The sequence below is a fragment of the Choloepus didactylus genome, chromosome 11 (assembly GCF_015220235.1).
Source record: "Choloepus didactylus isolate mChoDid1 chromosome 11, mChoDid1.pri, whole genome shotgun sequence".
In the NCBI taxonomy this organism is placed as follows: domain Eukaryota; kingdom Metazoa; phylum Chordata; class Mammalia; order Pilosa; family Megalonychidae; genus Choloepus; species Choloepus didactylus.
In genome coordinates this window covers 33,819,960-33,847,773 of record NC_051317.1, presented here as the reverse complement: position 1 = coordinate 33,847,773, position 27,814 = coordinate 33,819,960, and the positions used below count along the sequence as shown (strand labels likewise).

At 41.3% G+C, this 27,814-nt stretch overlaps 1 protein-coding gene across 2 annotated transcripts in view; it reads left to right on the top strand.

Annotated features, from left to right (window-relative positions):
• The window catches only part of SEMA5A (semaphorin 5A), a 524,772-nt gene that overhangs the window by 445,443 nt on the left and 51,515 nt on the right, over window positions 1-27,814 (top strand). For both annotated transcript variants that reach the window (XM_037799396.1, XM_037799395.1), the window contains one exon: window positions 8,718-8,865. In XM_037799396.1, the coding sequence (XP_037655324.1) occupies window positions 8,718-8,865 (148 nt within the window). The remainder of the gene's footprint in view (window positions 1-8,717; window positions 8,866-27,814) is intronic.

Genomic DNA, 27,814 nt, shown 5'->3' with positions numbered 1-27,814 from the left:
ACCCTCCACAGTATTTTTTTATTTTCTGTCTTTTTTTTCTTACTCATCTGCCCATACACTGGATGAGGGGAGTGTCAGTCGCAGTTTTCTATATATAGTTACACTATATATCTCTTCAAGAATCAGGTCTACTGCATTACAACTCAGCAGTCTCAGGTATTTCCTTCTAGCTATTCCAATATACTTAAAACTATAAAGGGATATCTATATAGCACATAAGAATGACCTCTCGACCCCATTTTAAATCTCTCAGCTGCTGGAACTATTTTGTTTCATTTCTCTTCCCCTTTTTGGTCAGGAAGGCTTTCTCAGTCCCACGATGCCAGGTCCAGGCTCATTCCCGGAGTCAAGTCCCATTTGCCAGGGAAGACTCACTTTGGACCAGCCCTTCAGAGGGCTATCAAGAGATTAAAGAAAACAGAAGAACTACATGATGTCTCTCTCTCAGTCTTAACAAGCAAAAGATCCTTAAATTTCTCCGGTCTATCATATGGGAAGTTTCTCCATGAGTTGTATAAAGGAAAACCAACCTAATTCCAACAGAGAAGATATTTGTGAGCTAAAGCTAAGGTTGACAGAAGCCAGGGTCTCCATCGAAGGGCGGAAAAGGACCAAGGGCTGTGGGGCAGAGTCGTTCATAACAGCACGTCATGCTTATTTCAACACCACTAACCCCAAAGAACTCCTGGGTGGCCCCAAGTAAATGAATCAGTTCTCCCCAAAAAAGTACCTAAGTGAATGACAGGGTTGTAGTTAGTAAATTTTCATCTCAGACAAAATCTCCATCATGTGGAATAATTCAATGGGAGCTTTGTTGCAAAAGAAACTTCACAAATAATCACTTTTCCCCCAAAGTAATGGATACAGAATATATCTATTAACTTATTTTTATATGTACTTTAAAAGGATGAGAACTTTGTTTTTCTGTTCTAAAAAATGCCCTGAAAAGGACTTTCTTGATTAGCAAGAGTCAAGTAGGAGTACTGATTACCAAAGCAAACACCAAGGAAGACGTGGACCTCTCTCCATTTGCATTTTATCAAAGTGCAAATATTTTCTGTATTAGTTTCTTCTGCTCTGTGACACAAACTTCAACACCTGTGTTATCTCACACCCTCTATGGGTTTGGAGTCCAGACACTGCTGACCGGGGACCTCTGCTCAGAGTTACCCAGGGCTGTACCAAGGCACCAGGTAGGGCTGTGGTCTCATCTGAGGCTCAACCGAGGGAGGATCTGCTTCTGGTTTCAGTAACCAGTAATGCTGGTTGCTGGCAGCATTAGGTTCTTTGTGGACTGTCAGACAAGGGCTCAGTTTCTTCCTTATTGTCAACCAAAGGCTTCCCTTGGTTCCTTGCTAAATGTTCCTTCCCAACATGACTCCTAGCATCCTCAAAGCCAGCAACAAGGCGAGTCTCCTCTCAAGACAGCATTGCAATCTCATTTTATGTAATTGTCAAGGGCTGAGCTGGAGAGAGCTGAACTGCTGGGACTCGAGGTGGTCACTTACTGGGATAGCATAAGCAAGAGGCCGTTAGAAGGTGCTGGGTCCCCCATGTCCCATTTGTCTCCATGAATGGCACTGGGTGGGATTCAGATGTATCAGTGCAGTCAGGGGACCAACACACTGCCAAGGCAGCCCCGAACAAAATGCTACTTCCATTTTACAGACCCATTGTCTGTGGGGAGTAGGAGAGAAAAGGATTCAGAATGGAAAAGTACCGAGTCAGAGTGGAGAAAGTGACTTCAAGGCCCCCCCCATAAGGAGATCTCTGCAGTGGCACCTGGGGAGGGCCTCAGAAGTCCTCCAATGGAGGCCTCTGGCCTAGAATGCAGCCATATGTAAGAGCTTGGCCTGCCTGGGGTGGGATGGGGGGCTGAGTCTCCCCCATGAGACCTGCCAGGAGAAGCTTTTGTAATTGCCTGTGGTCGGGCCTGAAAGATCACACATAGGATTTTGGCCTAGAATCGGACTCCTCAGTGATCACAAAAGTGACATTCCATCACGTTTGCCATATTCTATCATTTAGAAGTAAGTCACAGGTCTTGCCCACACTCCAGCAGTGGGAGTACACAGGACGTGAATACCAGGAGGCAGGAGACATTGGAGCCAACTTAGAATATGTCTGCAACAGTCCCTTCTGTGTTCCCTAACCATTCGCATCCCTCCCACATGCAAAATGCATTTCACCCAGTCTCAAGACCCCCAAAAGGCTCCACAACATCCATAACTCTATTATTTAAATCTGGCCAGAGTGCAGATCAGACTCCCTGAATGTAGTTCCTCTGACAAGCTGTGAAGCTAAAGAGACAGATTATCTGTTCCCAGCACACCCCATACACAATGGTAAGACTGGCAGAGGACGATGGCTATAGACATTTGTGTTCAAAGAGGGGAAAGATAGAAGGGACAGAAGAATCAATGCTTCATACAAATTCTGAAATGCAGCCAGGCAAGTGTTGGGAGTTTCTTGATTTAAGTTTCAAAGCCTGGGCATAATTCTCCATTGTTCTCAGCTCTATCCTCCGGACTTTTGTTTCCACTTCCTGAATCATCCTCCCTTTTTCATGAAAGGTAGCTTGGGTTTGCAGCTGGCATAGTTTTATTGTCCTGCTTCCTGCCAGAAAAATTGTGGGTGTCCAATGGCCTCCATTCATTTGTAACTCGCTGCCCCTTTCTGTCCAAACTGGTGGTGTTTTTTGGTGAAATAGCTTTCGGAAACTTTATGAGTCGTCCAAGGATTTCCTCGGGCTTCACTCCATTAGATACCCACAGATGGTTCTGAGATAAGCCCTTCACCATCAGATCCTGCTGAGATGGCTGAGGGACAACAAATTTAAGCTTCCCTGAGGCCCTTTGGTTTTATTGAGAGACACCAAAAGGCACACCCTTTATCTCTTGAAAGGATCCTTTGTGTGACTGAATACTATTCTGATACTGTGATCTTTCTGAGGTTTTAATTAAAAAGTTTAATGAAAGCCTTTATTTATGGCAGAGCTTCCTCACAGTTACTCAGAAGTTATTTGTTAAATTCAGCATCTTTTGCCATCCGGAGAGACTGGGAATTTCCAAAATCATTGAGACCCAGTTCCTTTAGTTTAATAGATCTTCCCTGAATTTGTCTCTTTCCTCCTACATTTTACTATAAGTGGCAAGAGGAAACCAGGCAGCACCTTCCTCATTTTGCTTGGGAATTTCCTTAGCTGTAGAACCTATTTCATCACTTACATGGTTTGCTTTCCAGAGATCTGCAGGTGACAACTTCACTAAGCTTTCTATTACTATATATCAAGGATCTCCCTTCTTGTTTCCAATAATATTCCTGCTCCCTTAAACCCCCGCCACATCTTTTGAGCCCAGATTTCTACTAACAATCTGTTCAATACCATTTAGGTTTTCTCTAACATAGTCCTCAAAATTCTTCTTTCCTCCACCCATTCTTTGTTCCAAAGCCACTTACACCTTTCTAGATATTTCTTATGGTATCATCCCACTTCCAGGTACCAACGACTGTACTAGTAATTGTTGCGTAACAATATTATCACAAAGTTAGCAGCTTAAAATAACATGGATTTCCTCACAGTTTCTATGGGTTAGTAGTCCAGAAACAGCTTACCTGAGTCCTCAATCTGGGGTCTCAGGAGGCAACAATTAAGGACAGGCCACAGCTCAGTGTTATCTGTGGCTCTGCTGAGGAAGGATCTGCTTCTGAGACCGTGTGCTTGCTGACAGCATTCAGTTTCTTGTGGGTTGTGGGACTGGGGGCCTCGGTTTTTTGCTGGTTTTACCTGGAGTTACCCTCGATCCCTTGCCAGACGGAGCTTCCTGATATGGCTGCTTGATTCCTCAAAGCCAGCAAAGGAGAGAGTTTCCTTATATGAAGGACGTTGAAGTCTTATGTAATATAATCACAAAGTATCGACCTTTTATCTTAGCCATATTCTATTGGTCAGAACTAAGTATCAGGTCCCACCCACATTCAGCGGGAAGGGATTAAACTAGACGTGAAAACCAGGAAGTGGGATCATATGGGCCAACTTACCATCTGTCCAACACATTGTCAACGTTGAAGGTCCCAGGAGCCAATGGGAGTTTCTTTACTATATGATTATTCTTTGTCTTCTTGGGCATGTTTGCTGTATCGTGTGGTGAGCCAAGTTGATGACTTCGCAAGTAATTAGTCTCTCTCTTAGCTTTCTTTTGGGGTAAAATTAATAATATGGTGGACCGAATGTACATACAGTTTCTCTGGCACCATGAAAGATTTAATGATTCCAGTGTGACCCAGCAAAGAGACTTAGCATGAACAGAGAAGTGAAAAGATCTGACAGGGCTCTGATTGGTTTAATAATAGAGTAAACCTAACCAGACCTGAACACACTTTATAGCAGGAAGATATATGAGTAGAAACATGATATGATGTCAAGAATCTAGTCTATATGGGATTGTAAAAAGCACTTCTTTTCACAGATACTAAGTTTGTGAAAAAATGGATAATTTATGGAGAAATGATACTGGGCCATTAATTAATTTTTAGCTATAAATTGAGAATGAGCAGTCATGGGCAAAATTAAAATCTTATTTTTTAATGCATTATGCGATGCATCTCTGACTTTGAATTCTTTGAGATACTGGAGGCCCAAGAGAGCCAATAAAATTTCAAAAACTTTTAGCTGGTCATTTGTTAAAAGCCAGCAGCACATTAAGACCTAGAGGAGTGTAGATGTTGTATCCATGAATTAATAAAGAATTCTAAAACCAGCAGAGTCACCAAGGTAACTAACTTCCTATCCCCACTGTCAGGGGTGACCAAGAAAGTTCTGGAGGCCCAGTGGGTAGTTTAAAATGAGGCAACTCTCAGGATCTTGTGTTGGCTGGAGTGGGAGAGGTGGGGTCAGAGGGACACTGCTTCCTTGAAATTGTAGCCCAGAGTTAAGGGTTTTTAAGAGCTTTGCCTCTGAGCAGTCTCCCAGGGTGGTTTCCTGAGTGAAACCCTGATGTAAAAGGACAGAGCTTGACCTAGCAATTTCTGTTTCCCTTTGACCTCCCTTAGAGACTGCGATTTCGGAGAGCAGTATCTTAATAGATCCTGGTGTGGTTCGTTTCACAAGAACACTGTAGATTGATGGTTCAAAGGAAAAAGGAACTTAAAGCAGAATAAGGAAGAAAAGGGAAGGCAAATAGTTGACAACCGTGAAATGCAGCCAAAAAAATAATTTAATAAAACTGGATTGAAAGTTCCATGCTATGTGCAGTTTTCAGAGTTACTCTGCAGTAGATTTTTAGCTATAAAAACATTATAGTGTTTTCAGAAGTGGCCTGTTATAGTCAAATAAAAGAAGGAATTTGTGCACTATGATTTATTTTCCTAGGGGGGAAGATAGTAACTCAGTTGGTGTACTTTTTATTACAAGTCAAGAGTTATATAAGCATTGTTTCATAAGATTTTCCTTTTCCTATTAAAAAAAAAGCTGAAATTAGTGTCAAAAAGTCTAGGAAGTCCATACATTTAAATGTCAGTGAATCATATTGTATGTGGGATATGACCTTCAGCTTCCCCTCTACCTGCAGTGACAGCAACCATACATGGTGATTTTAAATTAAATGCTAAGAGTTCTGATATTTTGAGTGTACCTGACTTACTTCGTCCAAAAGTGTTCACAAAATAAATGACAGTTTCCTTCTGGAATACTTTCTCCAACATGTGCGTTAATATTTACTAAGCAGTTGGTGTGATTTTCTTATTATAACTACACATTTGCACATATAGTCGAATCTTCATTATTTGCGGATTCCATATTTGCAAAATCACCTACTTGCTAAAATTCATTGGTAACCCCCAAATCAGTACTCCGGTGCTTTCCTGGTTGCTTACAGACGTGCAGAGCAGGAAAAAAATTGAGTTTCCTAACGTGCATGTCTCCATGATGCTCTTACCTTCTTGTCTCAACTCTCAGAACCGTAAACAAGTGTCCTTCTTGTGGTATATTTAGTGTACATTTTTCACATTTTCTTGCTTTTTTTTTTTTTTTTTTTTTTTTTTGATGATTTCACTGTTTAAAATGGCCCCCATGCATACTGCCGAAGTGCTCTCTCGTGTTCTTGTGTGCAAGGAGGCTGTGATGCGCCTTATGGCGAAAATACACGTGTTAGATAAGCTTCGCTCAGGCATGACTAGAGTGCTGCTTGCTGCGACTGGTAATTAATCAACAGTATATATTAAATATAGTGTCTTTAAATAAAAACACACGTGAAACAGGATTATGTATTGGTCAGTTGATGAAAACGTGACCCGTGGCTGGCAGGAACCTAACCCTGTATTTCCCCCAGGGGCAGCGGCTCAGTGTTTGCTAAGTCAGCGTTCACGGTGACTTTACAGAACACAACTGCTCTGAATAATGAGAATTGACTCTTGTTTCCTAAAGGAGCACATCCCCAGCTTTGTTTGGTTCTTCTGTCTACTATCTGCTACACATAAGATTGCCCGCTGGCCCTCAGTTCCAAGAGATGGGGCAGTGGGAAAATACATACTACCTGAGGAAAGAAGCCTAGTATTTCTCATTTTTCTTAAAAATGGAGAAGACGGACAGGGAAAACTACTCTTATATGTCAAAATTTGGAGAATCTAAACCATTTCCTGACCTATGAACCCTCTCTCCCTGAAACTGAAAGTGCCTCCCACTTTCAAGTTGAGATGCCTGAATTTAGACTCTGTTTTTGTTTTTCCAGTCGATTATTTATTTTGCATATTCACCCGGTCACCCTATGTGATTCCCCTCTATACCAAGCCCCATGTATAGCTCTTCTCCTCCCTCTTTCCACCATTCCATGTTTATATGACTTGGATTCTTGCCATACAGATTGCTCTGGTTGGTATTTGTGCCACCAGATCTTCTGCTAATGGTTTCAGCTGTATTTGGGGGCTGAGACCCCACCCTCAAACCTGGGAGCTCCTCAAATCTTGGGATTCTAGACCGTTGGCAAGATGACACACCAAACCCTGGAGATGACTTCGCTATCTAACTCTGATGGCGTTAGATCGTCCCTGGAGCTCTGGGGGATCTTCTTGATATCTTAGAAATGAAGTTCAAGTTCTTTATTCCAATTCTGTAAAAATAGATTATTCTCCTTCTGGTCACCCTTATCCTCAGTCACCTTTCTTACTCCACTCTTCCCATTTCTATTTTCCATCCTTTTCTAGGATGCCACTAGAGACTCAAGATGGCTGTCCCTAATGACACATTCATCTTGGCCATGCTTTTTACTTTTCACCGTTGTACTTGCACGAAGCCCTCACATTCTCTGGGAAGTTTTCCTGGTTTGATGGAAAAGCAGTTGAATTTTACCAGTATTTGCTGTCAGGCAACTACACCCCTCCACCCCCAATTATTATCTGGTTTCTGGCTACCAGTTGCCCTTACTTCTACTCCAGAAATGCTTCTCCTTTGGCGTGGAGGAGCAGCACTGCTGCCCCTCTATCACTAGATGGGGTTTCTGTCCCACAGGTCCCAGACTTGGGTCTGTTCCTGTGTGTTAATCTTAGATTGTGAACACCTGTGTTCAGGAAAAGCTTTTTGCTAGTCTCCTTACATTGTGCCCTGAATGATTAAGCATTTATTGATAATCATGGCATTAAAGGTGACGCACGGAGGCCGGCAGATACGAGCCTCTGTCTCTTATTTCTAAAGGTAATTGGTCTGGGTGGGGGAGGAGGAGGAGGAGGACCGTGAGAAAAAGGTCGTGTGTTCAAGTGAGCTCTAGAAGCTAAGTTGGTGCTTAGCAGACAGACTGTTGAGTTTAAATTGTCCCTTAAATCACTAAATGTGTCTCACTAAATTTGACTATGTCCAGATTAACCTCTTTTTCTCATTGGCTAAAACTGTAGACTATCAGGCTGTTTCCTTCTTGTTTTGCTTTTATTTTTTTCCTTCATTTTACTTCCTTTCTCCTGTAGTATTGAAGATTGAAGAGAAATTCTTCTAATGAAAGGCCAAAGGAAGCTTTGGGTATTTGGCTAAAAATTGTCAATATGAGTATGTATGTTGAATTATAGCTGTATATTTAATCATGGAAAAATAGGACTAATTTTTGTAAATAGAAATTAAACACTTTTTGTATAATGGGTAGCCTCTTAAATTAAGGTTATTTAACAGTATTCTGAGAGCCTACAAACAAATTTTAAAATACACTAACCTAAACAGTGTATAATGTGGAGCTTCATACCAAAAATCATGCTTTAACTTTTCTTTAGCTGATACTGATAGGATTGCAGGACTTATTGGATTCGTGGATGAGAAATGGATTCCAAATAAAGCTTTGCTGACTTTGCATCTGTTACCTACTGTATCATTTGATGTTTATGTTTAGAAGATAAATGCCCTACCTGGATATTTTCTATATACTCTCATATCTGGGTGTGTATTTGAAGGGTTTTGTTTTGTTTGTTTTTCCTTTAATTGGCTGCACAGGAAGAGCCACCCTGCATTGTGAGTTTAGCATTGTCTTCACCGCCTCCCCCGCATCCCATTGTCTGTGTGCACACGGCATGGCCAACGCCACATCTGCCTCCTCTCTGTGCGAGCACCCGGATTACCAAAAGCCCTCCTCGCGGAGCATGCCCGTGTGTTCAACATCTGGTGTAGGGACGGAGAGCGGAAAGGTCGGTGGGATCACGTTGCACTAAACAGTTTCCTTTTCCTCTTGGTTTCCCCATCGCAGATACTGTAATGAGCATTTGCTGTGTCCCCCGCACATGTTCTGGACAGGCTGGGGTCCTTGGGAAAGGTGCACAGCCCAGTGCGGGGGCGGCATTCAAGCTCGCCGCAGGACCTGTGAGAACGGGCCAGACTGCGCAGGCTGTAACATGGTGAGTAGTCTCCTCCTTACCCCAGGCCACGGTCCAGAGGTGTAAGTCAGAGTCAGCACGCTTTTACACACTAGGTGAGCTGCACACAACAAGTGCTCTGCAGGCACTGGGTGTTCTGCACACACCAGATACACTGTAAACATCAGATGCTCTGCAAACACTAAATGCTCTGCAAACAGGACGTGTGCAGGCACTAGATGCTCTGTGGACACTAGATGCTCTTAACACATCAGATGTTCTGCAAACATTAGATCCTCAGCAGACATTAGATGCTCTGAAAACACTAAATGCTCTGCAAACACAGCATGTTCAGGCAGTAGATGCTCTGCAGACACTAGCTGCCTTTTGCACACTTGTTCTGCAAACATGTGATGCTCTGTAGACACTAGAGGCTCTGAGTCACATGAGTCTCTTCTGGTTAGTAAGTATGCCTGAGAAAATACTGGCAGATCAGAGCAGCCCAGAGGCTTCTCGAACTAAGTATTAGCATATGGTGACCCATTCCAGAAATTTCTCAGTTATGATTTCTGAGATGAGAAAAACTTGAGCCTGCTTAATACTAGTCAGGATATTTCTTTGGAAAAATGGATGGTCTCCATGCTCGGCCCACACTAAGGTACAGAGCATGGGACAAACTTCACACACTCTGAGGATCAAGAAATTTTATGGAGCCTTTGTTGCAACAAGTTGGTTCAATTCAGAAGGAAAAAAAAGTATGATTTTGTTTTTCTTCTGCCTTACCAGGTTACATTTCTTTTAACACTTTAAAACATCATGTAAAATTTCACTTCTGCAAGCACTTTTCCAAAGGCCCTTCCTGCATCATCTCTAGGAAGGCACTGGAAATTTCAGGCCTGTTGGTATTTGAACACATTCCCCTTCTTGGGTCCTGAGCACTGGAGAGAGTGGGTGGTGGAGAGACAAAGGTGGTGAATGTTCCAGTGGAGAACATTCACACGAGAGGGTCTGGCTTGGCGCCCGCCTCACTGTTAGCCTTTTTAGCACTTTGGTCCCTTGTTGTGAGGCTGAGCGATGTTTTGTGCTGCTGCAAAACCTGTTTTTGTGAGATGCAAAACTCACACAGCCTAGATAGCCTTGGGAAATTCGGAGAGAGGAAGAGAGTTACAACGTACTCTGTCAGCTATTACACCCAGCCCAAGGAGATTTTTGTTATTGGGGTTTGCAATTAGATTTCTTCCCCTTCACACTGGCAAAGACATTGCAGTGGCTGTGATAGAAGCTACTGCTGCTGAGGGAGGGAGTTCCTTCCAGGCCAGCCTTAACCGACTCTGGTCCAAGAAAAATCTTAGTGTAGAGTTTTTGTGACATATTTATTGATATTACAGATGCTCCAAATCAAAATATTTTTAACATGTGATGGGTAAGCCCATGAACATTCACATGTTCTCAGAAAACTGTTCAAGTGTGGTACATCATTCTTTGCTGAAGTGCATCGCCCCTGCTCCTGATGTCGGGGTGCCTGAGCCTGGGCTCTGCAGCCCCATATCAAGGTGGGGCACAGCTACTGGAGAACACAGGGGTGGTGCCGAACAAAAGCTGACTTCAATAATTACATTCAAAAGCATATTTATTATAGAAAAAATCTATTAAGGAAAGAGTGTAGCACATCTCTTGAGTAGTCAGTGGACTATGTATGTCTGTGTGTCTAAAACATCTGATTGCAAATGCAAAAATCAAAGGTCTTTAGAAAAATGTTAATGTAATTTTTCACTCATTTATGTCCAAATTTACAGAATTATGGTATATAAAATAAATGTCATACTCATTTTCAAATCCAGAGAAGATTCAAGCATGTTTTCAATGAGATTAATGGCATGGTTTCTAGGCATTTTAGATTTTTTGTTGTCATGAAAGCTAATCTGCCAGAAGTCTCCTTGCACAAAGGACTATTATGGCACAGTGAAGCAGTCTGCTACTTTATGGTAGAAGCACAGCATTTATTTTTTACTCTCCTGTGGCTTTTCTCATTCATTCCAGTTTCTGCCTCTCCTAAGGCAGGAATCCTGATTCAGGCCAACTGGAGATGGAAGCAGAATGAAGGATGAGCTTGGTTTCTTTGGATTTGAATCTCTATCATAACAATCAAAGAGGCTGACTTGAAAATAAGGGTTGTCCTTACTTGATTGATCTTCATATTCTAGCTGCAGTTTAGAAATCTTGAGCCCCAGATCTGTTTGCTTTTGAAGGAGGTCATTATCAAGGAGCTAGCTCTACGTATAGGTCATTTATTGACTGTGGGGTCCTGGATTTGATCCTCTACTTGCCAACACCTGGCAGGATGACAAGTCAGGTGACATTTGTGAGTCTCCGCCCTCTCCCCTGAGAAAGAGTGACGGCCTCTCCCTCCCAGAGCTGCGGTGTCAAATGTGGTGACACTTCTGAGGTTTTGGCAAAATGTCTCACATTCAGAGCTCCTTGATGTGAGTCCTTCTGACTCCCATTTCTTTAATTGTTATTCTTGGGCTTCAGCTGCTTTTCTGAGCGCAAACGTATTAAGATGATTAAAATGCTGATGAGATGTCATTAATCCCCGAAAGGGCATGTCTGGGGAAAGTAGAAGAAACTGAATTTCCTGAGCACTGCAGAAGCTTATGGTGAAAGCTAAGAGTTGGCCGTCTTCGGCAGGTCACACATGTTGAAAGGACTTCAGAATCTTTTCTTGTTCTCCCATTTTAAGATTGGATGTTCATAGAAAGCCCTCCCAAGGTTCACCTGTGAGATTCCTAAGTCCTTGTCTTTGAATAAATTGCCTACCCTTTATTTTGAGCTCAATAAAAGAGATTCTGCTCAGACTGTTAAGGACCCTCCACGAGGGCTATTCCTTCCCTGGATGAAACCTGTCTCTTCAAGCTCCAAATGGGGAAGTCTTGGGGGACAGGGAGTCTCTGGGTGACTTTGGGGAGTTGATGGGCAGATACAGAAGAAGACCTGCTCCTTGGGCTGCCAGTTATGGATCCACCCATTGATAATAATATCTAGTGGTGACCATAACTATAATTGTTAGATCACATCCCCCTGCGGTCGCAGTTGACTTGTCTGGGGGGGGGGAGGTGGCGGCCGGTTGTCAAATCCTAGGCTCTCAGGATTGCTTGGAGGGTACCGGCGGCGGGGGCTCTTTCTTGGAGGCGAGGGCGAGGCGGGGGACTGGGCCGGTCCCCGGCGTAGGCGTGCAAAGTATGGAGGGTGGCGAGAAAGGAACAGGCGGGACACGGTTCTTTTAGGGTGAAGAAGCCAAGAGAGTTTATTAGGGGAGAGTACAAGTTTATATCGGGCGTTTAGAGGGTGGGGTAGCTGTAGAGGTTAAAGGCTTGGATTGGTTCTGAGAGGGCGCGGAGGTTGATTGAAAAGGGGCGAGAGTTGTTCCGGTAATGGTGTCTGGCAACAATGTATGCGCACTGGTGGTAATGGGAGTTGCACTGGCAACGGGGAGTGTTCGGGCAAGATAAGGGGGTGGGGAAAAGGCGGTTCCCTCCGGCAAGCCTCCCCTAACAGTGTTATTTTGGGTGAGGAAATGGGGCCTGCTTTCGGCCTCACTTTCCCAGGCCCGGGGGGCTGTGGAGGGTGCTGTCGCCCGTGCCCACCACCCTCCCCAGGGGCTGATCAGGTTTCCCAGCCCAGGCCCGCCAAGTTGAAGCACGTAATCAGTGTCCCGCATCCCCCGTTCCTAACTTAATGTATGATGTCAAATGGAGTACTGAAATTAAATTTTAATATAAAAGTCTGGGGTTATTATTTAGGCAGGTCATGATAAGCTGCAATCTTGCGTTATATAATAAATATAACTTTTTTTGAGCTCCTACTACATACCATGCCCTGAACTAAGAGCAGTTAAAATTTATGATGTTATTCTCACTGTGTTCCTGCTTGGCTCTTCCCATCATTAGCTCCACTGGGAGGTGGGAAAACTCTCAAATTCAGAAACATCTACCAAGCTGGCCAGTTGCTAGTGGGTGACTGGGCTCAATTTGAAAACTGATCCTCTGAGCGCCAGGGGCTTTTAATGATACAACTCCATTGGCGTAATTTCTTTGCTCTATGTTAATTAATAAATGATAAGACCAATCATTTCTTTACTCTTATTTAATTCCCAATCTATTTCCAAAGCAACAGGAGCTTTTGTCTTTCCTTAAAACTTCTCTCATTCATTAACATCCTTGATTTTCATAATATTGGGATCATATGCTTTCCACCAAATATGAGAGTACCATTAGGGGATTATCATGTGGAAATTAATTGAAGATGAACTCATAACTCTTAATTCTATAATTTGGTTGAAAATTACAATACATGAAAAGAAAAAAGACATAAAATGTTATGTTGTGCATATAACTAGAATTGTGTCTCAGATTCATGTAAGTCAGAATTTTCTCAGAAGATTAGCAGATGGGTTGAAGAATAGAGCTAAAGGGGCAGTAGATATAGCAATGTTATTTTCAAACCAGAAACAGACTTAGTATTGCTGGAGCTCTGGGCCTTCCTGAAATATCACACAAAGTATAAAATAGTTGACCAAAAGCCAGGATTAGTGATAGCAAGAGGGAGCATAAGATGGACATCTATTTCCTAGATACAGACGAGCAGGACCAAAGAAGACTCTTGAGAGGTCAAGAAGAAAGAAAGTAAAAGCAATGCACACTGTCGAAGGGATTCTGCGAAGGTTAACCAAAGTCGATATGATGCCCTCAAATTTGTCTTCCATCAAGTAATAATACTATGGATAAATTTAGGAGCAAGTAAAACCTGGCAACTGAAATCACAAATAGATTGTTGAAATATTAAAATAATGACAGCATGACGAAAGACCACATTTTTATGTTCATTAGTGTTGGCAGAATTCTTGGGAAATGTTAACTCAGGTAACCCTGATTTTCCAAATGAGATCATGGAGGCCCAGGGGAACCTCCTTCTGCATCTGAAACCCGACAGCCAACCAGCAAGATGCTGGTTCAAGAATTTTCAAGCTAAGTTTCTTAAAAGATCCAGGATGATGTGGTCTCCTCAGAAAATACAAGGTCAAGAATTGTGAGATGAGCCAGCTGGAACTAAGATCCCAACCACCAAACTCGATTTAGTATAAAGCTCAAACAGTTCCAGTCTTCTTTCTGAAAAGTCTTAGCAGCATTTGCTCAGACCAGTAGTGCATGAGCCAGGTTGGTTTTAAAGGACCTCATTAGTAGAATAAAAACGTTTTTAGGTTCACTTCGTATTCATTTTTTCAAATCATAGAAGCTGCATACAGCCTCATATTGCTTTATATAACTGCTCTTTTTTGGAATTTGAGTTCGGAATCAAAATTCAGCTTTTTCCTACAAGTCCCTTGCTTTCTTTTATTTGTTTTTTTTTTTGTCCTTGCAAAAATAGAAAGCAATTATGTTCTTAATGATACTTTAAAGGACACTGAGACAAGTTTGACTTCAAGAAATGTTTTAGATCCCAAATTCTGACCATGATACTATTTTAATAATTTTGAGTAATTGATTGGTGTCAAAATATATTTTGATATTTTAAGATTTTTCCCAAAATTAAAATAGATGATTTTAAAGACCCTTCAGAGAACCGTCTTGCAAACGAAAATGCACTGTGTGCTCTCTGTGTGCACTGATAGTTTCCCAGGGCCATCACTTGGAATCTAGAGGAAGCCCCTTTGTCATGGCCCAGGCAAGCCTGTCCTGACACATCCCACTGGAAAGGAGGAAGGCTCGGGAAGCAGGAGGGACGGGCAGGCACCTCTCAGACTCAAGACTTTTATGAAGTCATATAGTATAGTAGCAAAGTGTATTATATATAGGTATATACGTGTGTGTGTATGTATATATAGTGCTCTCTTATTATTTCACCCATAGAAGGCAGTGTGCTGACATCATATGTTTGTGAATCTCAGATTTATTCTAACATTACTGAAGCTTTAAAAGATAAAATGCTGTATCACTCAGAGAATATTTTTCTAAAGTATTTCAAGTAATATAAAATATTATAAACACTATAGATCAACCACCTGCATACATATCACTGCAATGATCATTTCCAGAGTAAAGTGATTTTTAATTTATCTGTGGTTCTTTCAGACCTCCATTTGTGTGCCCTTATGTTAATTATCTTAATTAACACCAAGTCCCCGGGGCAGTTTTGTTTTTCTTCTCTGCATTTATTGATAAAACTTGGGCTTATCGAGTTGTGCAGCTGTGTGGCCCTGGGAATGTTACCTGACTTCTCTGTGCTTCTTTTACTAATTTGGAAACTGGAAGAAATATTAGCACCTACCTCTTTGGGCTTTTGGCATTCTATAAATGTATTCATGTAAGGAGCTTAGCACTAGGTCCTGCATTGTGTAAATGTTCTCTGCTATTTAATTATTTTTATTTCAGTAAACTATACCCCATTAAATGAAGTTTAACCTGTGATGGGTAATATCCTACCCTTATATAAGGGTGAATAAGGGAAACCTGGTTCCTGTTTAAATCTTTGGAAAGAGTCCTCACTTGTGAAGCTCAAACCAACATATTCTATGGACCAATCCATTCCTTACATAATTCTTATTTATTGACGCTGTTGTTGACAGAATACTTTTAATACTTATTTTCAACTAACAAGGATGGTGGGTATTGTTGGAATACTTTAAAGTATGCAAATGCAGCCAGAGGATTTAAAAATAAGTTTGGATCACATTATCATGGTCATTTGGTTTGGCTTATGACCACAGTTCTTCCTTTTGGAGAAGTAACATAAACATTTAATTATATCTACAAAATGTTTTAATTTGTGTTTTGCTTAAGATTTGCATTTCCCATTTTTTTATTATTTTCATCTGAGTGCCTCCAGTGGTATTATTGAACACGTGTAATTTCAGTTGTTAAAGCAATTCACATACATAATAATTTTCAAAGCAATTTGTAATTAACTACAGAAGGAATCAACAGATGTTGGAACATGAAAAAATGGTTTTAAAACATTGAATATTTTTCACAGATGACATGGTTCCTTTCTTCCCAAGTGCTAACCCTTTATCCCAAGTGTAATCCAAATATTTTCTAAGAATAAAGGCCTAGCTTAGAACTCTTCTGTGTGAATGCAGGAAAGAATACAAGCAGATGCTTCTACATTTAATTTTTTTCATTCATATTTTCAAATAGAAATACAAGATTATGCTTAGAAGCCTTCAAAATTTGTCAGTAAAGAAAAACAATGTCTAATGGCTTTGCTCTGTGGTCGGATGATGCACGACAATATCTGACATTCTTAGAATGTCTTCATTTCATGTGGCATATTTTTTTCAGGAACTGTTTGACTTGCAGAATCTCCTGAGGTTCTTGTTTGAAAGAAATTGTGGTTGCAGTGAAGGCTCTTGAAGACAGAACTGGCTCCTACCAGGTCACATCCTTGTGCTATTTCATGAGCCTGTAGTGTGAGAAAGTAGCAGCCCCTTGGCGATAGCAGCTGCTGTCGGGATGTGACCCATTTTCCATGTCTGTTCCAGGCGAGCCTAATTCCATGCAATTGCCCAGTTTGGGGTTATTTGAAAGCCGCCGTCAAAGGAGCTCTAGTGTCATCGTGTGGGAGAGAAAAATTGCAATCCCAGTGAAGAAGGGAAGCTGTGGAATCTCCTTTAAAAAAATTATTGCAGCTCCACTTAAGAAACCAGAGCACAGGAACACAAGCTTCTCAAGTTACAGAGGGAGGCTGAGAGAGCAGAGGCAAACAGACTGAAGCCAGGCATCCAAAAAGAGCCCTCTGATGTTTGCTGGGAAGCTTATTTAATTGATTCTTTCCCCTTATCTTCTTGTGAATTCTGATAGCTTTTAGTAATATGGCTTTGACACCTGAAAATGAAGGGGAGGGAAGGAGCTGTGCTGATGACACAAGCCTCCCGTACTAATTTATTTCTCTAATGCTTGGTGTGATCTCAGATGACACCACATTTTTAGATAGTTTCAAATAGGATAGAAAGGGAAATTCTCAAAGACTTCCACTACTGATTCATGTCTGTCATCCCATACTCTGCAGAAATTTCAGGTCTTCCGAAATATGTAGCAAGAGTGTTGAGTACCTGCGGTGTGTAAAGAAATGTGCCGTGTGCTATGGGAGATATGCAGGCGGCTACAATAAAATTCCTAACCTCAAGAGGTTACTTTTGAGTGTAGGAGAAAAAGTATAAAATGTATAATCGAAATTGCTAGGGTGTAAGGCAAAAGTCAGGAATGCCGGTGGAACGATTAGTCCAGTGGAGGGAGAGGTTACTTCTGGCAGGGTGGGTCAGGGGTACCACCGGGTGTGGCCAGGATTTGGCAAGTCCCATTGGGGCTGGAACTTCCCCTGAAAGGAACGTGGGTGTCGCCGTGTCAGTGGAGGACGGGGTCGGGGCATAAGCCTGCGACCCTGAATAGCAACCCTTGAGTGGCTCGAGGATGCACAGAGGAGTGGGATGAGACACGGGCCTGGAAAGCTGGCACCCTTCTTGAAATGTCTTCAATGCCGAGCTAACGGATGTGTAGTCAGTTAGGTCTCGTTAACTGGCTTTTGCAGTTGCAGAATTGGCACTGTGCTCTGCGAGGTTTTCCTTGGGATCTGCCCCCAGGTATGGCGCCCAGGTTCCACTGGGACTCCCTGCGTCTCCTCCCTGTGGCCCTTGTCCGATGGTCACGTAAGTGCCGAGCCTGCGGGGCAGGGTCCCAGGTGCTCAGAAGTGGCCTCTGGGGAGATGGGATGTCCTGAGCAGCAGGTGCCTGCAAAGTCTAGCAGACTCGTTGCTGTGGGGGGAAAATAGCCCCAGACGCTTTATCAAATCATTCTTAAGAGGAGTTCTTTTGTACCTAGCTGCTGTCTGCCATTTTGGCTTCTGGCTTGGTGTGTGTATAAGCACTACCTTATTGGAAATCATCACATCTCTTTAGAAACATAACTTAGGGAATATGGTTTTATTTTGTATTAGAGTCATTTTCATTTTCAGAGGGTGAGATCCTTAGTTTTATAATAAAACCAGTAGAAAAATAAGATTATATATTTATATATATGTACATACATATATATTAATTTACATTGCCTGCAGTTTTCTCTAAAACATCTATATTATAAAGTGGGATGTTAGTGAAATCAGAAAAAGACAAGACGGCTTTGGTTCTGAACACATTAGGAGGTGATTTCTTGCAGTGCTTCATTTGGTGCCATGAGGACCAGGGGAAGGGACGTGCTGAGACTATAGATGGATTCTGATGACGCCACATGGTTGGTCTACCATTGCAACTTTCAGTATCTCCATTCACGTGACTCCATCAGCTTTTGCATTTTCTGTTCAACTACTCTGACTGAGGCTATTGGCACTGCCCCTTCCCCTCTTTAGCCAGACTCTTCTTTCTGCAGTGCTGCCACTACTTATCTCTTAAGCTTGGTGCAGCCAGAACCATCCGGGCTTCCCTGCCAAGCTCAGGCAGGTGCGCTCAGCCTCATTCTTGTCCATCATCTGTCATGTCAACCAATAGGAGCATCAGCTTGGTGCATCATGTCCACAGCTGCAGGCAGGTCCCCCACACATCCTGGCTTCCCCACTCCTGTGAAACCCGACAGTGGTGATAAGGGCTTGGATTTATCACTGTGTGGATACATACACTAAAAAAATCCCTTAATGTGCATCTCTTAGTTGTGGAGCATTTCCTCTTCTCATTTTTGAAAATTTGAGGGGGTGAAAGACCACACCAAGCAGGTTGTTCCAATTCCAGTGTGTTGGTTCATAGAATTAAAATTGTCTGATCTCCCTGGTGACTTGACCCCATTATCATTATGAATTCTCTCACTTTGCCTTTGTTAATGTTTTCTTTTTTCTTAAATTCTGTTTTGTTGTGTTTAGGTTAATTACACCAACTTTCATTGGGGGTACTATTTCCACAGTATAACTCCACCGATTATTTCAACCATGCAAGCTACATTATATTTTAAATATTTACCCCTTGCAGGGAAAAAAAATCATGTTGATTTTACTATTTAAAAGAAATAGGCTGTCTAATTTGTATATAGATACATATTGTTATACATACATATGTGTATATGTAGTCCTTACTGTGAGGTAAGCTACTTTCACACAAACATTACTTAAAATATAGTTACAACTTCTCTGTTTTCACAATTTGTTTACCTCCATAGGTGCTTCTGAACTTGAAAAATTAAATTTAAGATCAATATCCCCCAGAAATATGTGTTATAAAACTTGCGCTTAGGTCTATTTCAGAAAAGAATATTTCATTGCCCCCCCACCAAAAGAAAGGGAGAAAAGAAATTATGGAAGTTTAAAACCAGGGAAAATATATATTTTAATCATTAGTCTATTCTCAGCACCTATTAGAGTGTCAAATAGTGAATAAATGAACATAGTTATTAAATTGGTATATCATTTATTTTAAGGAGGATGGCAATTTGGGAAAATATTGTCAACATCTTTTTGAATGATGTGATTATTCTTGTATTTTATATTGTTCTTTTCTACTCATTTGTTCTTTCTTACTGTGTGAGTATGTGTGTGTGTGTGTGTGTGTGTAAATATATATATATATGTCACTGATGAGCCTGAGGTTAGAACATATTTCTATATGGAATGTGTTTGTAGAGATTCTTTCACAGAAATTTTTCACACTCCAGTGGAGCTGCCTTTAGTTAACTTTTTTTTCTTCTCATGATATTGGTTATGAACATTTCATTTCTTGTTCTTATGCTCAAATCATTTCAAATCTTTATTAGCCTCAAAAGTCTGCTCCGAATGCTACAAATTTAGCACTGAATACCAGCATGCCTGCAGTAATAGTGTACAGAGTTCATTAAAATTGGTTTTGATATTAGATTATACTTGGCAGCCCCTTCCAAGACCTTATCAGGCTCCCATAGGCAAGACTTGAATGCATGTTACTAAGGCAGAGCATCTAATTAGAAAGGAGAATCTGAATGTAATATAATATTTTTAAGTGGCACGGATTCCAATATTTGTGTTTCTCCTTGCAAATAAAATTTAAAATCTAATAGCTCTGAGCCCTTTGCAGACCTTGATCTCCCACATGTGCATTAATTGATTCTTATTCCCGCAGCACACTTCACATTCGTCAGGCCAAGTCTGGCTGGACTCTGTTCTGTCAACATGCACCTCTTGAACGACTCTGAGTATGAACCAGGACTGGGGCTGGGGTGGATTGGAACATGGACCTTGTTTCGTTGCTGCCCTGGACCTCAAGTTACTCTCACTCTGGGAGGAAACAGAAACAAACTGTTGACAAAAAGTAGATGGGAACTTCCATGACCTGATAAAAGACACCTGTTAAAAGTCTTACAGCAAATATGACATGGATAGTGGTGAAACGTTATTGTCATTATGGTCAAGAAAAAGCCAAGGATTCCTGCCAGTACCTTTGGCATTCAGTATTGTACTGGCTGGAGATCACAGGCAATTCCACCCAACAAGGCAAAAAGAGTGGGAAGTGGGAATGAATCATCCCAAGGATTCCTTCCAGCCTCTTACCTGTCTCTCCAGTGGTCGGTGATGATCAGTTGATGACTGGCCATTATCTGAGGGACTGTGGCTTGTCTTTTGATTCCTGGACCCTTTTAGGGGCTGTCTGGGCGAGGAAGTGCTAGAAGGGATGATGTAAGCTGAGAGCCTGCTGTGTGGGAAACAGTAAGTGCTCGGCGCCTGGCTAGAAAGAGGAAAATCAGAAATAGGTGGCCATGGTGTTCCCAGATCTCACTGTCTATTTGGGGAAACCCTGAGCAGACATGTCATTGTAGCGTTTCATCCTTATGCAGTTACGTTCTACAGTCTGTGGTAGAGGAAGGAAGGAGTGGTATTTTCAGGTAAATTTAGGACTATAGGTTATTGTAGGGAAAAGTGACAGCTTTGGCAAAGTCATAGAACATTTGCTGCTAACATTTGCTTCTGTCATTTCATTTCACCAATATGGAAACATTTGGAACTCTTGGTTCCAAAGCCAAAGCCTGTGTTTGCAGGTCTTTATCGCACAGACCATGGGGGTCGGGTGGGGTTCAGACAATGCGGCTGATCACACATATGGGGAATATGTGGGAAACTAAGTACTTTGGATTTTGCCCTCGAGTAAGACAGAGCCACAGAAATGCAGTGAAGTCTAATTTGCCCAGTCTTGGGGACTGACACCATGACCTACCAGTTAAAGCTCTTACCTTTAGAGCTTCCGTGCAGACTGGTTTGATTGTAATTTTATGGATTTTTTTTTTTTCCTATAAATGTAGCCTTCCGGTAGCCCATGGCATTCCCGCCTGACCCTGTAAGCTCCTGCATGTGTGAACCTCACGTCTCACTCCTGTGACAGTTCGTACTGTCTAACTATGGATTAGAGCATGTCACGGTATACTAAAGCTGAATAACCTCCAAAAACGAGGAAAGTTCAAAAAGAAGGAAACTAAAATCTTCCCTGTAAGAGTATGAGAGCAAGTGCAGATGTCTAGAGTCACTGTAGCATGTCATATATTTTTTATTCAGCATTAATTATAGCTGTAGGGAAATTGAGTAATTTGAAGATACGTTAATGATTAGTGAAAGGTAGGTAGATCAGTGGACGGATGCCTGCATTACATGAAACTTTTACTTTCATAATGTGTGGATAGAAAATGTCATTTAGGCAATATTAATTTGACTTTTAGTTTTAAAAATATGTTTAAATTAAGAGTTTGGTTGTTACCCATAAATTCTGGCAGGAAACTTTTATGAAGTAATAGGAATCTAGCTAAACTATCTGAGTTTTAAAAAAAGAAAGTCATTTAACAGATTTTATTTATGAAGAGATTAATTAAGTCTGCATAGTAAATTGACCAAAAACAAAAGTCCAAAAAAAAACCACTTCCTTGGGATTTAAATTATATAGAATGTGTTGATTAAACAAACATTTGCCATTTCCCAGATCCGTTAAATGATGGCATCCCAGCAAAGAAAGCCAAGAAACACCCAAGAGTTCCAAATATTTCCATAAAAGTGAAATGAAATGACAGGACTTTGACCTTAGCGGCAAATGTTCCAAATACATCATGCATGAGTTAGGGACATTAGATTAAAGAAATATTCCTGCTACTCTCTTTTAGGGCATAAAGTCTTAACTAATTATTTAAGGAATTCTTGACTGCTAAAAAATCAGCTTCATGTAAAGTCTGATAAGAGCAAATTTAGAATATTAATTTTCCACTTGATGATCACTTACAGAGGGAGTGAGACAGTGAACCTGGAAACTTGGATGCAAGTGAAATTTAACCTTATTTTACCAGTTTGCTAAACACATGCTGCTGTGTGTGTGACCCTCCTAGGATAATTAAGGATTATCGTGACCATTCGCATTTTCTTAGTGGAGAGGATGATCCTCAACTTCAGTTGTGACCGGCTTTGGGGAACTTCAGATATTTTCATACTCAGCCTCCTGTCTTTGTGTCCAGGCCACTGTGCGGAAGAAAGAGAGCACATACACCTGGGATGGGTGTTGGTCCAGATAGTCCCTGGCTGCTTCTTGGGCGGCCCCACCCACCCAGCGGCCTGACTCCTTTTCACCTAACAGTGCACCCTCCTCATTGAGATGGATTCTCTGGCTGTGCCTATCTGTTCAGCTCCAATGAAGTTATCGAGGTCTCTGCTAATCCCTGTAAATGCTGTATCTTATTTAGTGTTCCCAAATCAACGCAGCTTACTTCTTAATTTCCCTGTTTTATGGATGAGAAAGCTGAGACGCTTGGTTAAGTAGTTGCCCAAAGGAGGCAAGGGGGTGGGGGGCCGGGCTGGCCCTACTGGGCTCTCCTGATTTAGCACACGTGACCAAGGGCTTGGAAGTGCACAGAGAGTTTCACGCTAAGAACTGACTGACCCTCCTTTGAATAAACTCCATGAGAAAATCGCTTGCAGAGCTGCCAAGTCTGATGAAGAGCTGACCCCCTGCCCATCATACGCTCACCAGAAAGCCACCCAACAAGTCTCCAAGGAGGTGGAAATTTCAGATGGCTTTCCATCTTAGAACATGGAGTGCAATGGACCAAGGGATTTTATGAACATAAGATTCCATCCTCAGTCTTTCAAATTCTGGTTAGGTTTGGCACAAAAGGTTCAACTTCCGTACAACCTCCATACTGTTGGGATACCTGTCTTCGATTGCCAGGGTGCTGTGATGAATGTTACCCAGTGGGTTAGCTTAGCAACATGAATTTACTGGCTTATAGTCTGGAAGCTAGAAGTCCAAAATTGAGGTGTCGGCGAGGCCATGCTGTCTTCCCACAGTGTGTAGCATGCTGGTGCTGGCTTGCCACAATCCTTGGGGCTCCTTGGCTCGCATCTCTGCCTCTGTCACATGGTGTCCTCTCTCGCCTTGTGTCTGCTCTTCCAACTTTTGCAGACTTCTGGCTTCTGGCTCTCTGGCTACATCTGAATGTCCTGTCTTAATACGACCTCCAGTCATTATGGTTTAAGACCTGCCCTCATTCAGTTTGCACCAACCTAATAGGAAAAGCCCCTATTCACAAATGAATTCACCCCTTAACTCATCAGAGGGTATTATGTACAACTGAGCTCACACCCACAGGAAGGGAAATTAAGATTAAGAGCACATCTTTGTTGGTGTATGTAATTCAATCTACTGCAGTACCCCTATTTTCAGCTTTCAATAGAAGAAATTGTGGAATCAAGTTATAATAAGATGAAATTGCTCATATTTGGAGAACTTGTTTGTTTGATTCCAGGCAACATCCTCCCAAGCAGAATTTTCCAGCACGTACTTTATTCAGCATCATTTCCATGAGAAACTCTGAGAAAAAAAAAGGTGCCAGGACAAGCTCTGATCATACCTGATTTGAAGAAACTGACTTAACTTTGTTTAGCTTGGTGTTTTTCCAACCGTTCTAAAAAAAGACTTTCTCCTGTAATGCCATTTGTGACCCACAGAGACACACTTTACAAAAAGGTCTTTTGTGGAAGGAATGGAATGCCATTTTAAATTCTGTTTGTGTGCTTAAAGCAACACATTTCACTCAAACACATTGGACTAAAATCTAAAGCTTTAATGGAATTGACAAAGTTGTACAAATCACTGGTCTACGGATGATCATTTTGTCACTGTCCTGACAGGTGAACTCAGAAGGATTAACCCTGAATAATATCAAGCACCTTGATAAACTATGGATTGTAACAACTAACCTGAACTTGCTAGATGATCTGCTGGGCTTAAGTCAACACCTTGACTTTTCTGCATATCATCAATAACAAATAATGGTCTTCTTAAATTTTTATAATCAAAACTTTTTCATAAGAGGAATGTCATAGCAAGAGGGTAATGAATCTTCCACAAAGAAAATTCTTTGCCACTGGGAGAAATAGATTATAGAGGCACAAGAGGTAGGAGATAAGAAAATCCAACTTCATTTGCATCATTTAATAATAAACTGAATTTTTAGGCATATTGGAAAAAAAGCAGAGCCATGGGATAGATTCCCTTTTATATGTACAAATAAGTGAATATATTATTACAAAAGTCTGTGTATTCATTTTCTATAGCTGCCTAAAAAATTACCATCAATTTAGTGACTCAAAACAGCACTGATTTATTATCTCACAGGGCCATGGGTCTGGGTACAAGTTATCTGGTTCTCCAACGAGGGTCTCATCAGGCTGAAATCAAGGTGTTGGCCAGAGCTGCACTCTCTTCTGAGACTTGGGGTCTTCTTCAAGCTCACTGATTGTTGGCAGAATTCAGGTCTTCATGGTTGTAGGACTGAAGTTCCTTTTTTCTTGCTGACTGTCAGCCAGAGGAGGCTCTCAGCTCCTGAAGGCCGGCCCAGGCCCTAGCCAAGCAGCCCCTCACAACGTGGAAGCTCGTGTCCTCAAACCCATCATGGGACTCTCTCTCCAGTCTGCCGTGGTGGAGTCTTATATTAGGTGACCTAATCAAGAGAACAACTACCCCATCCTTTTCACAAGACCCACCCATACCCAGGGAAGGGGCTTATACAGGGCACATCCACCAGTGGGCAGCCGTCTTAAATTCAGCCTTTCACCGCGTGTGTGTTTGTACAGTTGAAGCGCCCTTAAGTCATAGCTGTCATCCTAACCAAGGAATCAGGCTGCAGGTGATGGTGATGGAAAATAGACCCGCTGCCTCCGAGGCTCCACGTGGGACAGCTCCACCTGTGCCCCGAGGACCTGCTGCCAGACATGGGTGATGGCACGCAGAAGAAAACTGAGCAGGCCATACATTGTCACTAGGTGTGGGTCATTGTAAGACGTCTTTAGGAATTTTAGTATTTAAAATAGCAAATAGAAGAAGATTTGCCAATTCCATTTTGTCCTAAGTTACAAAAAAAGAACAGAATTTTTTTTAAATGGCATCCAAATAGCCTAGGAGAGGAAGATGATATTGACATTTCTTTGCAATTCATCAGCAGGTAAAAAGAAGGTGGCATATATTAATCAACAGCTTGTGATTCAGATTTCCTCTTTGTGTGTTTCTCAAAAGCTCAAACTATTTTTTTTTGAAATTGATTTATAGGCTGATCAACAGATTTGCAAAATGTTTACTGTAAGTGGCCTATGTTGCTAAGTAATAGCTTTTATGGATTATGTTTGTTTTTTCAACTACATTATACGGCTTTAGCCTGTGTCTTCACAACTGAATTTGCCATAACCACTCCATTATTCTAATTTGATTTTACATTTTCTTGCCAAGAAATTAAGCCACTTTTACCACATGACTCTAACCACCACATGCAAATCCTATGATTATAGGAAGCATGCCTTTTCTTAAATTTTGTTTTCTTAAGGTTTCATATGTGTGGTTTTATATAGAGAGACATATATAATATATACACTCACACACATATGCAATATGTGTGATTGCATATATACAAATATATGCAAATACATATACATTATATATATGTGTGCGTGTATAACACACATACACACTCACTCACGGCCCCCATCTCTTTCTTGTAAGAAAGCAGAGGAGGGTTTGTATCACTGCAGAAGCAGTGTCCCATGGGTGGTCATGCCAAAGCCCTAATCTTAAACAACACAGCCTCACTTTGGTTTATGCTATTTGTTGTCATGTTATTTGCTCTGGTTCTTCCGAAATTTCTCACAAGATTTTTTTTTTTTTAATCTGTGCATTTATTATAATATTCTGAAGCGGGAACATAATATTTAAACTTTTTTTCCCCTTAAAAATGAAGTAATGGAAGTAAAGGGTGTGCGTCTTTGCTCAAGGCCACCCATTTCAATCGAATGAAACATTTGCTTCAATGACAGGTATTCACTTCCAACTCAAGGGAGTCTCTCCTCTCATGGCAAAGTATTGCCAGGAAAAGGTGTCCAAGTTCCTAAATTTCCTCCCAGAGACTGAGAATTTAAAGATATTACAGTGAGAATATAAAATAAATAAATGGTTCTTCTCATTTGAGATGTGAGTTTATAGACGCAAAAATGTCCACAAATAATTGCCTCAGTAATAAAAAAGAATTCCAGGGACAGCACTGATTTTCTTATTCTCTTGAGCTTTCTATAGGGTCATAAACAGGGATGCCTCAACTAATGTGTAAGGAGGAAAGCCAGTTCCATTTTTATACACACACAATATAATACACAAACATGCATGTGTGCACATATGCATGCCCCACTCGTACAAACACACACACACACACACGTTTTCTAGTAAAAAAGCAAAGAAGTATTTGCTTGCTTTTCTGCCCTTAAAAGAATCCAAGCTGACTGCTGGTTAAAAGTGAATCCCCCATTTGAAAGCCCTTGAGACATTTGGTTCATTCTGCTCCCACTTTGGGGCTGTACTTGATGGGGGCCGGAAGTTGCAAACCCTGGGCTTTGCACTGGAGAATCTCACAGGCTGAGGAAACCCAAGTGCAAACAAGTGGCACTGTAAAGGTTTGTGAAAGTGGCACAATGTGGTGTGGAGAGAGCTCTGTAACTGCTCAGGGCGAGCCTGCTGAAATCAAGCAGTTACTGCAAAAACTGGATTGTGGGTGATTTTCTACTTAAAAATACTCATTCATTTTGTTACAATATTACTTCCAATTTTTTTTTGAAACGGTAAAGCTCGTTTCATTGGACCTTTGTGACTAGTAATTGTAGCTGAAGGAAATCAAGAATAGTCTTCAAACTCCCTAAATCATCAGCCTGTCTTTAGAGTAGCTGGTACAAAATGAGTTTGCTGTGCCTATCTTGAATATCAAGCCTTTTTTACTTCTATAAACCAGAATCAAAGGCATATTTATTTGAATATTTATTTGGGATCACCTGCAAATCAAAAGCAAGACTGGGTAGCAAAATGTTTTAGGAGATCATCTTGTCTAACCTTCCGTTGGCATTTTTCTGAGAGTTTAAAGATGATTTGCAGAGACTTAGACAGTGAGTAGGAAGGTGTCTTGTAACTGAGTTCTCTTTCCACCGGGCTATCCTGTGACTCAAAAACTTCTCCAATCCCTTGGAGGTGATTGAAACTCTCATATTCAAAGGCCTGTCCCAGCATAGAAAGGCACAGCAGCCAAAGAAACTGATTGTGAGGAAAATATGTGATTTCAAAGGAATAAGGAACATATAGCCTAATGTTGGCTATGTGATAGAAAATAGCATTGCCTCTTCGGGGTATGTGATGGCAAGTAAAATTTGGGGTTGATGCACATTTTGCATTTATGAAACGTTTATCTACAAATATCCAAGCATTAATGCTATGAAAAAATAAGTAATTTTAATGTACGTGTGTATGTAAAAACTAGCAGTTACTTTGTATGTCATTTCTAAATCAACAAGGAAGCAAACGTTTATTAGAAAGAGGCTTTTTCTGTGATTGTATCAAGTTAAATAGCTTTATTTAGATATTATTGGTATATAGTAAACCACATGTTTAAAATGGATGTGCTGATGTGTGTCCACCTGTGAACTCATCAA